General features: G+C 35.9%; 1 protein-coding gene across 1 annotated transcript in view; it reads left to right on the plus strand.

Moving 5' to 3' along the window:
* CFAP47 (cilia and flagella associated protein 47) overlaps positions 1-14,888 on the plus strand; it is a gene marked incomplete at both ends in the record, with an annotated part of 513,170 nt that overhangs the window by 262,196 nt on the left and 236,086 nt on the right. The window contains 5 exon segments of the mRNA XM_082682021.1: positions 85-246; positions 250-277; positions 4,016-4,203; positions 5,479-5,613; positions 9,103-9,215. Coding sequence (XP_082538147.1) covers positions 85-246; positions 250-277; positions 4,016-4,203; positions 5,479-5,613; positions 9,103-9,215 — 626 coding nt within the window.

The raw sequence follows: 14,888 nt of genomic DNA on the forward strand, positions 1-14,888 counted from the left end.
AGTATTTACTCTTTAAATACTAGTTTTTATTTTGCCATTCAGGTCTAGTAAAATTTCTTCCTCTCTCTCTTACCCAAATTTTAGGTTCTGGTACTATACCGAGTTATACCACATAGCATCAATAATCTGCGCCCTGTACATGGACAAAATTCACCAAAAGTCAATCCTTGTTTTGCGTCCAGCAACATATATTCTAATCCTGAAAGGATTCTGCTTAGTTTGATGAACACAAATTATGAGAACAGCTGACATGCTATTTGGAAAAACTGTCCCAAAGGTGAGAAATTTTTTCTTTAAATAAATTATCACAAATTGTAGTCTGACAATATAGACGGAACCACAGAACCAAACACAGAATCCATAGATTCTAGACCTGACTACAGCATTTAATAGGATGTCCTATAACATTTTCAAGATCAGTTTCCTTACATGTGTCAGGGAGGGGGAAATTTCCCCCTCTACCTGTCTTGAATTCTTGTGACTGGACTAATAATAAAATTAACACAAGACAGATTAACAGGAGAAAAAGAAACACATTTTAATTCATGCATATGGAAGTCCCATAAAAATTGGACCTAAGAAGTGGCCAAAGCAGGCAGCTTTTATACTTTTTAAACAGAGAAATTGGTGATGAATTGGCAGGACAAAGAAACTTGGGCTTTGGGTGCTTAATTAGTGAAGAATCTAAGCAGAATTTGGGCTTGAGGTAGTCAATTAAATAAGTAATGTTTTGTTTATACAGGTATCTCTGCCCGAATTCCCTGTCTCTTGTGATAAGTATGTCCTTCTGCCTTCAAATGCAGAGAGTGCACCTTTCATGTGATAGATTCATCTCCTACTTTCAGGGACACAAAGAGGAGGGTCAAAGTGTCCCTCTTGCATTGGCTTTCTTAAGTAACTTGAATTCAAAATAATCAATATGCCATTGAGGCACATTTTGGGGCAGCCTACCCTCGGCCCCAACACATGTAAAATGGAAATAATAAAAGATGCTTCTTCAATTTATTTTGAAGAATAAATGGTAAAAATTATGTAGAGATGCTCTACAAATGAAAGGTCGCCTTAACACTGCTGGCATTTTCAGCTCTATAAAGTATTAAATTTAGGTGACACTGCTGAAACCTTGTACATAATTAGTTGAGACCAAGTGAAAATTGACTAGAAAACACCTTACATGTCATTGTGACAGTCATATTGGTAATCACTAAGTGTGAATTTTGAGGGGGTAGGTCATATTAAGTCCATATACCAAGACCAAGACAAACAGGTGATCATAAATAGACCTGCTCCAGTGTTCAGGTGGTCACTCCCTGGTTCTGTCCTTGAGGAATGAGGCTTTATAAATTTCTACCCCAAGAGGCTTACATTCTTTGAAATAGTTCCAATTGGCTAGTATAGCTGTGCATTTTTTTCTTCATCGTAAGCATTGCTTGTATTGAGAAGAGGACATGTGCACATTGTTTGTTTCTTTGGCTTCCATTCAGCTACCCTCTTCAAAGTACATACAAACCTGTCATGTTCAGAGTGGGTTATGTTTTATTTTTTATACAGAACCCTCAGAGTTTAATCTAAACTTTAGAAGTAAGGGGAAGATTAAAAGTATGATTTAAAATGAGACTTTGAATTACAGTTGCTCCTAACTTAAAGGCATTAGTTTAGCAAACATAGTGACATCAAGATTGAAAGAGATATATTGATATATTGGTATTAGAGAACAGTAAATATGGAATATTTTATCACCTTCTAATTGACATGCTGATAATATCAAGCAATTTGCCTTGAAACTGCAATTTAATAAGATTCAAATCTTATAAACATGTATTTGGCCTATTCAAAAATGTAAAACAAGGGCTTCCCTGGTGGTGCAGTGGTTGAGAGTCTGCCTGCCGATGCAGGGGACACAGGTTCGTGCCCCGGTCCGGGAAGATCCCACATGCCGCAGAGTGGCTGGGCCCATGAGCCATGGCCGCTGAGCCTGCGCGTCTGGAGCCTGTGCTCCGCGACGGAAATGGCCACAACAGTGAGAGGCCTGCGTACCGCAAAAAAAAAAAAATGTAAAACAAGGTGTTAATAAGCACTTTGATTACTGAGGAGTAACACTTTAACCAGTGTTATACAATATGTATATATATTAGAAATGAATATGTCCTTTTGTTGTAAAATTATTATGGTTCTATTTTTTACCAACAAAATGACGTACACAAGTTGTTTTCACAGAGTTTGCTGCATTTTTTAGAATAATGCATTATGGGCCCTGGCCTATTTTCTGCTTTTTAAAACACTGTGTCTCATGCCTTTGCAAAGCCCTTGCACTTTCTATTCCCTCTGCTTGGAGCTTCATTTTCTTGGATATCTTCATGATTCTTTTTCCCACTTCACTCAAGACCCTGCTCAAATATCACATTATCTGAGAAGCTTTCCCAGTACCCTCTCTAAATTAGTACATCCTTCAGTCCTTCTCTTTCTTGCTTATTTTTCTCAATAGTGTTGATCCCCGGTCATATTTATACCCTGCCTCCTCCTGTAGAATGTGAGCTTCTTAACAGGAACAGTCTATTCTGTTTTGTTGTTCGCTGCTGTAGTCTCAGAAAAGTGCCTGGAAAATAACAGATATCAAATATTGAGTAAATAAATAAATGAATGAAAAATGAGTGAATAAAGGGACACACTCAGGTTTTATATATTTCTCTACCCTATTTCAGACAATTGAGTGTACATTAGCTTACTAGTTTCTACCTGCTAGTACCAATGTAGGGATCAGGTCGAATGGTTGAATTAGAAAGAGGCAGTTTCCGTGTTCAGTATGTACCTGAGTACAGGTCTGCATGGTTAATAACTGTGGTGGTCCATGAGGAGAAGCTCTCTGAAGGGCTTTACTTAGGTTAACTTGGACTGAGCAAAAGTCATACTCAGTGCCCTGGATTTTTACTTCTCAACATTGACACTTACTCCACTCATCCCTCTCCATTGGTAAAGTCTCACCATGGTTACAGCTTGGTGCAGTGGTGTTGTGCAGGGTAGATGGATAGAGCTGCACTTCACACCTTTTGATTAAGAAACTCTGAGGATGGGGCCTAGCAATCTGTGTTTTAGTAAACCCTCCATGTGATTCTGATGCACTCTAATGTATGAAGCAATTAGCCCATAGTATCACAAAAAGCAATTCGTGCTTTTAAATTGTTCACAGAATGGTACTTATTTACCAGTTATATTTGAAAAAGAAGTCCCTTTTTTTTTTTTTTTTGTGGTACGCGGGCATCTCTGTGTTGTGGCCTCTCCCGTTGCGGAGCACAGGCTCCGGACGCGCAGGCTCAGCGGCCATGGCTCACGGGCGCAGCCACTCCGCGGCATGTGGGATCTTCCCGGACCGGGGCACGAACACATGTCCCCTGCATCGGCAGGCGGACTCTCAACCACTGCGCCACCAGGGAAGCCCTTTTATACAATTTTTAAAGATTACTTTAAAGTTCTTTAGGTTATTTTCATTGAAATTTATCATAAAGGTAAGACTGTGCTTTTCTAAAGGTTTTTCACTCTAATACCCTGATTATCAAAAGTATTTTTCAATTAAGATAAACATTTTTTTTCATTTCCAAAATACTGCCTCTTCATCCTATTACACATTTTTCAAAGGTGAGTTTTTGGAATAATTTTGTATTGCTGCCTATATATTTTATGCTGTAGTCACTATAACTGTTCAGAAGACTTTTACTGGCCTCAGGCTTGGGAACCAGAGTATCCTGCCACTAGTTCTACCCTTTCCCCAATGAACACATTTCCCATCACTATAGATAGCTCTCTTTGGATCACACCCAGAGGCTGGCCCATATTCTTCATTTCGTGGGAATTAAACTCTGTATTCCATTTTTCAGTTTGTCCTTATGTTGAATAATTTTCCTATATATGTTGACTAACATTGTCCTTAGTGAAGAGATGTGAGATGACAGAATACTGATGAGAAACTTTGAGGTCCTGATATATTTCTCAGTTTTCCTCACATCATACTCACTAACAGTTTTCTACCCTGCCGAGGCTCCCCCTTTTCCCCCTAATAATCTCCTCCCCAGGCACCTTTATTGGTTAGCCTTACTGCTTATTGACAGAACAAGAAAGAATAAACCTTTGTGTTCTTTCAAAGAAGGAAAAGAATGTTTTCAGGAATGTGGACTAGCAGATGATCAAAGGGGCTGTCATTATTCTGTGGTAACTGCTGCCAGATTTCAGAATCAAGTGCTTTAGTTTCACATAACACTTTAGATATACTTAGCTCTGGCACTATTTGTGTTTGCAAGCCAGGCCTGGATCATTTTCAGTTGCTATGTGAATGTGTGCCATTAAGTCATAGTAGATCTTCATTTTTTGGAAATGTTAGGAGCTCCCTGTTGACTAAAAATGACAGAGCTGCTTGTTGATCAGTGGTGTTTATATGTCTTTGAGTCTTTGCCTCAGACCAATCCCAATACTTCATTGCTGTGAATAATTCTTCCCCACTACTTCCACCTTTCTCTAGGAGATCATAAGCACTACATAAACTGAGAGAAAGAATCCTTCCTCCTTCTGCTCCTGACTCTACATTTTGGGTTTAATGCACATTCTGGCTATGTTGATTGTCCCTGCTGTTATTCCTCCCTAATTCTGGATTTTCTCTCAAATCTCTTCCAACAATCAGTACTAATTTATCTTGTTTATCAGTATAATTACATTTTCTGCCTTACTGTGATTTGTTCTAGACAAAGTACTTCCCCAGCCACCTCCCACTGCCCCTACCTGATCTGCCCGAATTGTTGCTCTTGTGTTATTCCTTGTTCTGAAATCAAGTCCCTCACCCTGGCGTCCACACCCTCCTCTATGTGGCCGTGGCAATCCTTAGTCTTTTCTTCCACAACTGGCCCCTTCTTATCTTATTATGCGTGATTTGGATTGTACTTTTTCTTTCCCGAATGAACACTATACTTCCTATATCCTTGTCCTAGAGTTCTTTACCTTTCTGATAGAATATACCTTTTTCTCACTTCAAACACCAACTTATTTAAAATCCAAGCATTCTTCAAGGCCATCCCATCTGCTACCTCCTCCTTTGGGCTTTTGCTTGAAAATCTCTTGCCATCTTTTACCTTAGTAGTTTGTCTACTATTACCTTTTACCATATTATATACTTTAAGTCAGGGATGGTATCTTAATCACATTAGTCAGTATTTCTAGTGCACAGTATTTTTTCTGACTTCTGACTAGCTTTTATCACATCTTTGAGGCTGTGAGGTCATTGTTATATTTAGAATACATCTAATTTATCTTTTAACACATAGGTGAAGCTGTTCTGATTCACAGCAATATTTTGTTTGCTCATAGCAACATTTCAGTGTCAATAACATTTTAAGATGTTTTAAGTAATTCAACAATTGATGTACTGTGCTTTAGCTCTTTTTATATATTTTATCTGTATTTCCTGTAATTTATAATTCTCTTCTTTGAAACTAGGCTACTGATATCTGTGATCCCAATCCAATCCTGATGCTCATGTTTTGTGTCTGCACGTATGAAAGACTTCCTGCATATCTCCCCAAGAAGGTGGTGCCCTTTCATTGTACTCTTCATGACACTGTGTTGAGAGAGGTAAGGATATCTTTGGGGCCAAAATATACGTGGAGTTAAACGTTTAAGTGGGTTTTAGATATTTCTTTCTCAACCCAAAATTAACAAAAGTATCAGTATGATAAAATAAGCCTTAAATGTTTTTTCCTTCTAAACTAAAGGTATAGCAGAGTGAAAGGGAGAATTTTTCCTTAATAGTAATCACTACCTACAATGAAATGATGCCTCATTCATTTGAGGAATAGGGTGGGGAGATGGAAAATGAAAGTTAAGTACTTTGAAGGGCAAATCATTCAGGAAACTTGAGATCCATTTCATGTACAAGAAGACTGACACAGTAAGTAGAAACTTGTGATCGGAGTATGCCTGGCTTCCCTTTAGGGAACTTTACACATCCAGATGAATTTTGTTCAAATGAGGATATGGAAAGGGAAGTAATTATGAAAGCACTCCTGACCAGGGCCACTGTTAATCCCCACTAAGGGCTTTTATATATGCTAGAGCTGCTAAATATGTAACAGTGAATTTTTTTAATATGCAGGAAAAATTAAAAATGAAATTTTCAGTCCTGTGACCCTGACAAAACTATATAAATATGTCCATGTTTTGCAAGTGTTTTCTTTGATTGAGAAATATCTTGTCAGGGATCATCAACAGCACTTTAGTTTTCAAACAATATGTTTCATATGAATACTTGTGAAATATGTTGAGCATACAGTTTTATTTCTTATATTTGTTTAAGACTGTTCCTTCTACTAGTTTTCATAAAATCTTCAACCAGATTTATAGTTCTCTCCTTCTTTCTCAGGAAAGTCTGGGCTGTTAGAATCTTACTATGTACAGAAGTTAATTTACCTCTTTGGTCAGATCATTTTTATTCCTTGTCCTTAGGCTGTTTTATGTATTCCTCCTCATGTTAAGCTGGGGGGGGTGGTAATTTGATACTTTTGATGCAAAACACGTCCATATTTGGTCTTCAAAAGATACATCCTGGTGTTTTGTAGATGTAACCTTTTTGAGAAAATAACTGTGCAGGCTCTGTGACTGTATGAGTGATGGTTAATAAGGATTCAGTTAAAAGTCAGGAAAAACTCAGGTCCTTGTCTCAAAGTGTAAAGGGCTCAATTCAGGGAAAGGAAAGCCACTCCTCCTGATTTTCTGTTAGCAAACATTGAGATATGATCCTTTTTAAAAAATTTTATTCCTTTCCCTTTTTTTGTTGGAAAAAGAGATACAAAACTCTTCAGAGAACTTTTTCAACAGTATTTTGTACGGTAATTCACTACGTGCAATGATAATTAAGGGCCTTGGGTACTAACTGGCCTAGAGCTGTAATTACAATGAAGAGGACTTTTGACTTCAGAATCAAATTTCTGAAGAGTTAGAAATGCTTTGCTTAAGCCTGCAGAAGATAGGAGAGGTCTGAATTAGATTTAAGCAGTGATTTATTTCACTTAAGTATTATTACTAGTTTTCTAATTCTGTACACGTTTTAATTTCTTTATGCCGTTTGATTATTATTTTGAAAAAGTTAATAACACAAGCTAATTTTTAAACATAAATTTTATTTGTGATGTTAAAAATCAGATTAAAGCATATTAAAATAGAAACATGGTTTCTTTTGACACTTTTTACTAAGAATAATGTTCACACTTTAAGATTATAGATGCGATTCTACATAGAACTTTTATTTTTCACAAATATAATAAACATCTTTTGAAGGAAACAAAAATTAAATAGAAATGCAAAATAAAATATTAATTACAACATACTTTGATTTTAAATTTCATTCAAGAAAATCACTGATTTGGAAATTGCTGAGAATCTATGGCATAGTTTGCCCATATGCATCAACACCATAAATGGCAGTGCCTAAGTAGTAGAAAGTCATTCTTAACAACCCTTTCAACCTTCCAGTATAAAGAAAAATCTCAAGAAACGGCTACTATAATTGAAAAAGTATTTTTGTAGCTATGTGTCACAAATAGAATACTGGGACCATTAAACAGTATAATGATCAGTGAAAAAATGTAGAGTGCAGTGATTTTCTGAGATACTTTTAAAAGCAATAGAACTATCTTTTTTTTTTTTTTACTTTTTGAAACAAAATTTACACAGGAGCACAATAGTTAAAGAATGGCTGTCATTGCAAAAGGAGAATTGAGGTTCCAAAACTTGCTTTCTTTCCTTGAACAGCTTTCCCTTCTCCCCATCTACCACTCACATGACCCCTACATGAAATCCTGGAATTGGGTGGAATAATCTGACCACAGATGGGCCCTATGCCTTTGCATCATTTATTTATTTTTTTATTTTTATATAAATTTATTTGTGTGTGTGTGTGTGTGTGTGTGTGTGTGTGTGTGTGTGTGACATAATGAGAATGAGTAGCTTTCTTCAGGTCTCAGGGCTGGTTATGGAAGTTCCAAGACTATAAACCAGTAACAGTTCATAGTACATCTACTATTATTTTCAACATTTCCTTCCAGAAAATGGAAATTAGCTCTCTGTGACTTAAAATCACTAGATCTGTTAATTAATACTTTAAATGCACACATACGTACATTAAAAATAAGACACTAGAGGAGTCTTGCCTCGATTGTTACTGAGATCTGTAAACAGGTAAGCAACATGAGGGCCCCAAATTTGAGGGTAAACAAAGGGTAGAAACTCTTCAGCAACAACTTACTTGTCTTGGTGGTTACCAAAGTTCTTATTGAAATATAAAAGTAGTTAATTTATCTTTCAACAGATATCTACCATATTCTATCTATGACTATAGTTCCTGGACTGCCTAAGTGCTGTCACCTTTTCCTTACTCTAATTTGGCCAACCATTCACTTCCCTCAGGTCTTCTGTGTCCTCTGGGTCAGTACTTTCCATGATAACTCTGTGTCGTTCTAATGTGTATTTTTTTTTAATCCCCATTATATTCTGCATAAACACTTATAAACTCACATTTTTCATGAAATGCTCTCTAAAAATGAAGTAACTCATTCTCAAATATTCTCCATATCTTGGCATCAGGAAGGAAGGGACAGCCAACCCTTAGCTCTACTACCACTTCTAGATGAGGCCACCATCGTTTTCAGCCTGGACCTCTGATACTAAACCTACACTCCTTATAATGCTTTCTACACTGAGCAGCCAGAGTAACCTTTTTGTAAATTGGATTATGTAAGCTCTCTGTTCCAAATTCTTTAAAGATTTCCCTTTGCAGTACAGTTAAAATCCAAGTTGCTAACTTTGGATTTCATATCTTCAAAGATCAGGTGTTCTTACATCTGTAATTTCCTTGACTGGTAGCTCTTTCTCCCTGCCCACTTCTGGAAAAAAAACAATAATACACACACACACTATCTTTGAACACAAATTCTGCTTCCTTCCAGTTACTATACTAGGAGTAAGTATTTTCATGATTAAAATATATAACTCTTTGATAAAAATAAGAAATGTTAAGTTATATATTTTTAAAATTCATGATCTCATTTATACTCTTCTTCAACATAGATCCTACTGAAAAATTCAAGCTTGAAAAACTTAGTGTATAATGCTACAATTATCGGAAGAGATGCCACTGACTTCTTCTTCTCCCAAGGGAAGGTTGTGACAGTTTCTCCAAAGTAAGTGTTTTTTTTCTTTTAATTTTGCTTCACTGAACATATCAACCCTAGAGATTTAATGTGTGTTATAATTACAAAAGAGCGAGCTGGATTTGTTTTTTTTTTTAAAATAAATTTATTTATTTTATTTATTTATTTTTGGCTGAGTTGGGTCTTCATTGCTGCTCGAGAGCTTTCTCTAGTTGCAGAGAGCAGTGGCTACTCTTTTTGTTGCGGTGCACAGGTTTCTTATTGCGGTGGCTTCTCTTGTTGTGGATCATGGGCTCTAGGCACATGGGCTTCAGTAGTTGTGGCTCCCAGGCTCAGTAGTTGTGGCTCGCAGGCTCTAGAGTGCAGGCTCAGTAGTTGTGGCGCACGGGCTTAGTTGTTCCGCGGCATGTGGAATCTTCCCAGACCAGGGCTCGAACTGGTGTCCCCTGCATTGGCAGGTGGATTCTTAACCACTGTACCACCAGGGAAGTCCCTGGATTTGTTTTTAACAGATATATATGTGTAATGAAAAGATTGCCACTGCTGATATAGATAAGTTTTTCATATGTTACTGAGATTTCTCACCAATTTTGTTAAAACAGTTCTAACAATATAAAGCAATTACTTTTTATGTATGCATTTAATTTTAGTTTATTTTGCATGCATATGGTCCGTAGAGAATAGCCTCTAAGTTCTTTATGTACTACAGTCCCAGTCCAGGAAACTGGAACCAGTGTGTGCTAAATATATATATATAATATTTAGTTGTTTCTGATTATAAATGCACTTCGTGCTCATTGTAAAAATTTAGAAACTATGAAAGATTGAAGAAAAATAAAAGTAAAGACTAAAAATCTTACCTCAAAGATACCCCCAATGTTTCCATTTTTCTCTGTCGCTTCATAATCATTGTATATTTATGTATGGATGTATACATACATGTACACTCCCAAATTGTGATGATATTCTATATAGTCTCATTTTTATTTGATTCTGTTCACATGATACTTGTTTAATGTTTCAGTTACTAGCCCATTCTCAAAAATAAGGAACAAATGAAAGCCTCAGAGAATAGTCTTGAGAAATTAAATACGAGCATAATATATAATTCTTCCTAGATCAACAAATCCTACTTCATATATTAATGTGTTAATGATGGCAAATACTCTTATTACATATTACAACGATGATATGAGAATAGCTGTGTCAGTACCACAGGAGTTGACAGATTTGATAACCAGTAATGGTCTTTAACCAGTCTTAAATTTTAGTCATTGTCTTTGTATTCAATTACTTTTTCCTTGTACAAAGCAACAGACTATAACTGCTAATTATCTTTTAGGTTTTTGAACTATACCTTAAACTGAATTACTTTTCACATGTAGTCTTTATTACTTCTAATATATCAAACACAGAAATAATTGGAAATGGGAGACAACTTTAATTGTATTTAAAATACGAAGAAACCCAGTTACAGTAGTACATTTGACTTGTGTCATTAGCCTCTGTTCATTTTCTTCAGTTGCTGCTCCATGCTAAAGGAGTATATAATTTATAAAATCTGAATATTCATGGTTGAGACTATATCCAGATTGAATTAAATATGAGAAAAACAATTCTCCACTCACCTCCATCTATATTATAAATCAAATCCCAGAATAAAACTCTTTGTAAAAACAGCCCATTTGTTTTCCAAGTTATATTTCTTATACGTCTGTTATAAAACACAACTTTGGTAATACAAATTCATTTGGACATTGTCACAGTACCATTTGTCTTCCCTCAGGACTTTGATAAATGATCTCTTCTCTGCCCTTCAAATAGGATGATACAAGTGAAAAGAATTAAGTCCCCCCCGACCCTTTGTTCACTCATAAACCTGATAGCCTCTTCCAGTATTTCAAAGTTCTCATGATGTGGAAATTCTTCCTAACAACCACACTAAACCTCTGATGTCGTAGCTTAAGACCATTTTTCTTGTTAGTTAAATTAACAATTAAATTTATAGTTTCTATTATAAATGTAAAACCTGTATACCTGCATTGTTGAAAATTTGCACTTAACAGAAAAGTATAAAGAGGAAAACAAAAATTGTCTAGAATTCCATCAGATAAACACATTTAATTTATTCATTTCTTTCCAGTCTTTTTATATGAACAAGTATGTGTTTATTATAGCATATGTATAATTAGATGTTTACAAAGTATATGTATTATATATATAAATATTAAAACAATATATGTTAAACATTTGTTATGTATGAAATCTATATAGCATACACTTTTATGTACCTTTTCATATTTAATCATTCTTGCAACCATACTAGTGTCCTCGTTTTACAAAACAAGACATTGGGCACAGAGACATTAAATCATTTGCCCAATTTTCCCTGCTATTAAATGGTGAAATAAAGATTCAAAACCAGCCAATGTAAATCCAGAGTTAGTACTCTTATTAAACTAACACCTGCCATACTGTGTGTCTGTGTTTGTGTATATCATATTCATACAGAGCCCTTGGCATTCAGTGAAATGTGACTTTGACTATTTGTAAGAAATCCTGAAGATCCATGACATATAATTATATCATTTTTGCTTCTCCAGGAGCTGGTTTGTGAGAACATTTCACTTGGGTGAACGTAATTCCCATTAATTTCTCAGCGGTGCTTTTTTCTTTTTATTCACCATTGTACCTTTAATGGTCTGCATCAGTATAGAAAATATTTATGAATATTAGCTTCTTGAGGTTTTTAACACATGCCAAGTGAACGTTAACTGACCATATATCCATGTACACTTATACATGTAATCATGAATATATGTATTCATATTTTGACCATATTGTACATGTATTCTTGTTTTCAACTTCTTTATCTTTTTTAATCAAAATTTAATTTGAATCTGCTGTAACAACTCAGATACAAAAGAGTTTAACATGCAAAGGAAATCCTTCTCCCCTCATATTCCCATCTGCAGAGATCCAATTCTATTTTTTTTTTTTTTTTTTTTTGCGGTACGCGGGCCTCTCACTGTTGTGGCCTCTCCCGTTGCGGAGCACAGGCCCCAGACGCGCAGGCTCAGCGGCCATGGCTCACGGGACCAGCCACTCCTTGGCATGTGGGATCTTCCTGGACCGGGGCACGAACCCGTGTCCCCTGCATCAGCAGGCGGACTCTCAAACACTGCGCCACCAGGGAAGCCCAAAGATCCACTTCTTGAGTGCCTACTTTTAACTCTTTCAACTATGTCTAATTTTAGTTCTTCCAGTGGTTGCCTCCATAAATATAAATAATCTATATATCTTTGCCAGTATTTTTATTATGTCAACTTCAGAAATAATGTCTTGACATATAGCTATAATATTTGATGGTCTTGCTTACTTATTCCTCTAGATGGATCACCCTCCCACCAAACATCACTAGTTTTATCCTCTGTTCATTACTGTTCCAAGAGTAAAAATGTGTTTTGTAAATATTTCTTATGCAATCAGTGTACAAAGCATCTTTTGATGCTTTTTTTAAGCTAAGAAAATAAATTCTAAAGAAGTGAGTAAATTTAATCCTTCCTTCAAGTATACCACATTCTAGAGCATCTTACCTTTCATTCTTATTTGGACTGAGTGCTTTCCAGACCTACTGAAGAGCTTAGTATTGGGCACTCTATATTTCTCTTTGGATAGAAACTAATATCCTTCTCTTTCTTAGTGTACTCACTTATTTACTAAAAAACTTCCTTTATGAAACCTTCTAATAAAAAGTATGGGAGAGGTAAATTCCTAAAATTTTTATTTTTAGGCATGTCTTTTGACTACCTTTACACTTGATTTATTTTTTGCTTCGTATATTTTTCCAAGATGAAAAGGTTTTTCCTCATAACTCTTGAGATAATTGTTCCACTTGCCTCATGGTATTCAGTATTGGTGATGAGAAAGTCTACTATAATTCTGTTTTCCCACACCTCTGGACATTTTTAGGATCTTCCATTGTGTTGTGATATTGTTCCAGAATGCATCAAGGAGGGACTTTTTTGTTTTTTTTTTTTTGCGGTACGCGGGCCTCTCACTGCTGTGGTCTCTCCCGTTGCGGAGCACAGGCTTCGGACACGCAGGCTCAGCGGCCATGGCCCACAGGCCCAGCTGCTCTGCGGCATGTAGGATCTTCCCAGACCGGGGCACGAACCCGCATCCCCTGCATCAGCAGGCGGACTCTCAACCACTGCGCCACCAGGGAAGCCCAAGGAGGGACTTTTTAAATTCACTATCTGGGTGCACAGTGAGTCCTTTAATTATGAACTTGTTTTCCATAAGCTCTGAAAAATTCTCTTAAATAATTTCTTTCATCATTCTCTCCCCTCCATTTTCATTGTTCTCATTTTCCAACCGTTAGTTGTTGGATACTACCTGTTAATTGGATCCTCTGTATATCCTATCTTATCACTCATATTTTTCAGCTCATTGCTTTTTTCTCTCTTTATCAACAAGCCTTCTTTTCCAACTGTTTCCTTTAGGAGATACATAGATAGATAGATAGATAGATAGATAAATAGATAGGTGATCTCCTATATATATTTGTAAGAATACTTTCTTTTGCATTGAGTATCTCTATTTCATAGCATCCTGTTCTTAAACTGGAGTTATAATATCTTAATAAGCATCTCTGATTTTTATATTCTGACTTTTACATTCTCATCTGTGACCTGTATTATTTTTATTTTCTTTGAGATCAGTCAGTATGTTTGTTTATCTTGGTCTCAGTGATATAAAAATATCTTTTTAGACTAAATAATTTAGAAGACTTTGGTTTTTACACATAGGGTTCAGAAAATATTTTATTTTCTTTAAAAAATCTATAGGTTTATCATTATCAGATATTATATAATTATCTATGTGCACCATATCCTGTCTTAGATTCTGTCTGAATCATGATTAATAATGGCTCTTTCTGCCAGTTGTGGATTTAAATTCCCTGAGGTATCATTTATATAGAAAAGATTAAACAGCTATACCAGCATATAAAAAAACATTTCTGCATCTAACTTGATGACTAAATTTAGCTCTAATCATAGAGTGACTGTCATAGAAGTGAAAGTATACTTTTAGAAAACCATTCTGTTTCTTTTTTTCTCATTATTCTCATTGAGCCATCTGGGCACTGACATTGATGTGTCATATATTTATTTTCCATCCCATCCAAAAGCCATGTTGAAGTAGTCTATGAGGTACATATAATATCAAGGAGACTTTTTTTGAATGAGGGGGAGGCAGTTGGAACAAAAAGAAAATAAAAGATAAGAAAATTAAGATAAAGTCCATAATTATGATATGCATCTGGAGACGTAAGATACTTACCTGAAAAGGACAACCCACTTGATTCTGAAATTTCTAACACGCTCAGGAAGGAATACTGGTCATTTCCATGCTTAAATATGACTACAAAATGTATAAAAGGAATATCTATACTCAGGAGAAGCTCAAATCTTGATGGTCCTAAAACCAGCTGTTGGCTTCATAAAAAGGATACTCTATTTTAAAATGTTTCATAAAACTTAAGTATAGTTCCATAAATTTATTTACTAAGTGCATGTTATTTAGCTTATGGTCATTCTTTTTTTTTTTTTTTTTTTGTGGTACGCGGGCCTCTCACTGTTGTGGCCTCTCCCGTTGTGGAGCACAGGCTCCAGACGCGCAGGCTCAACGGCCATGGCT

Source organism: Grampus griseus, assembly GCF_964374135.1.
Source record: "Grampus griseus genome assembly, chromosome: X".
In the NCBI taxonomy this organism is placed as follows: domain Eukaryota; kingdom Metazoa; phylum Chordata; class Mammalia; order Artiodactyla; family Delphinidae; genus Grampus; species Grampus griseus.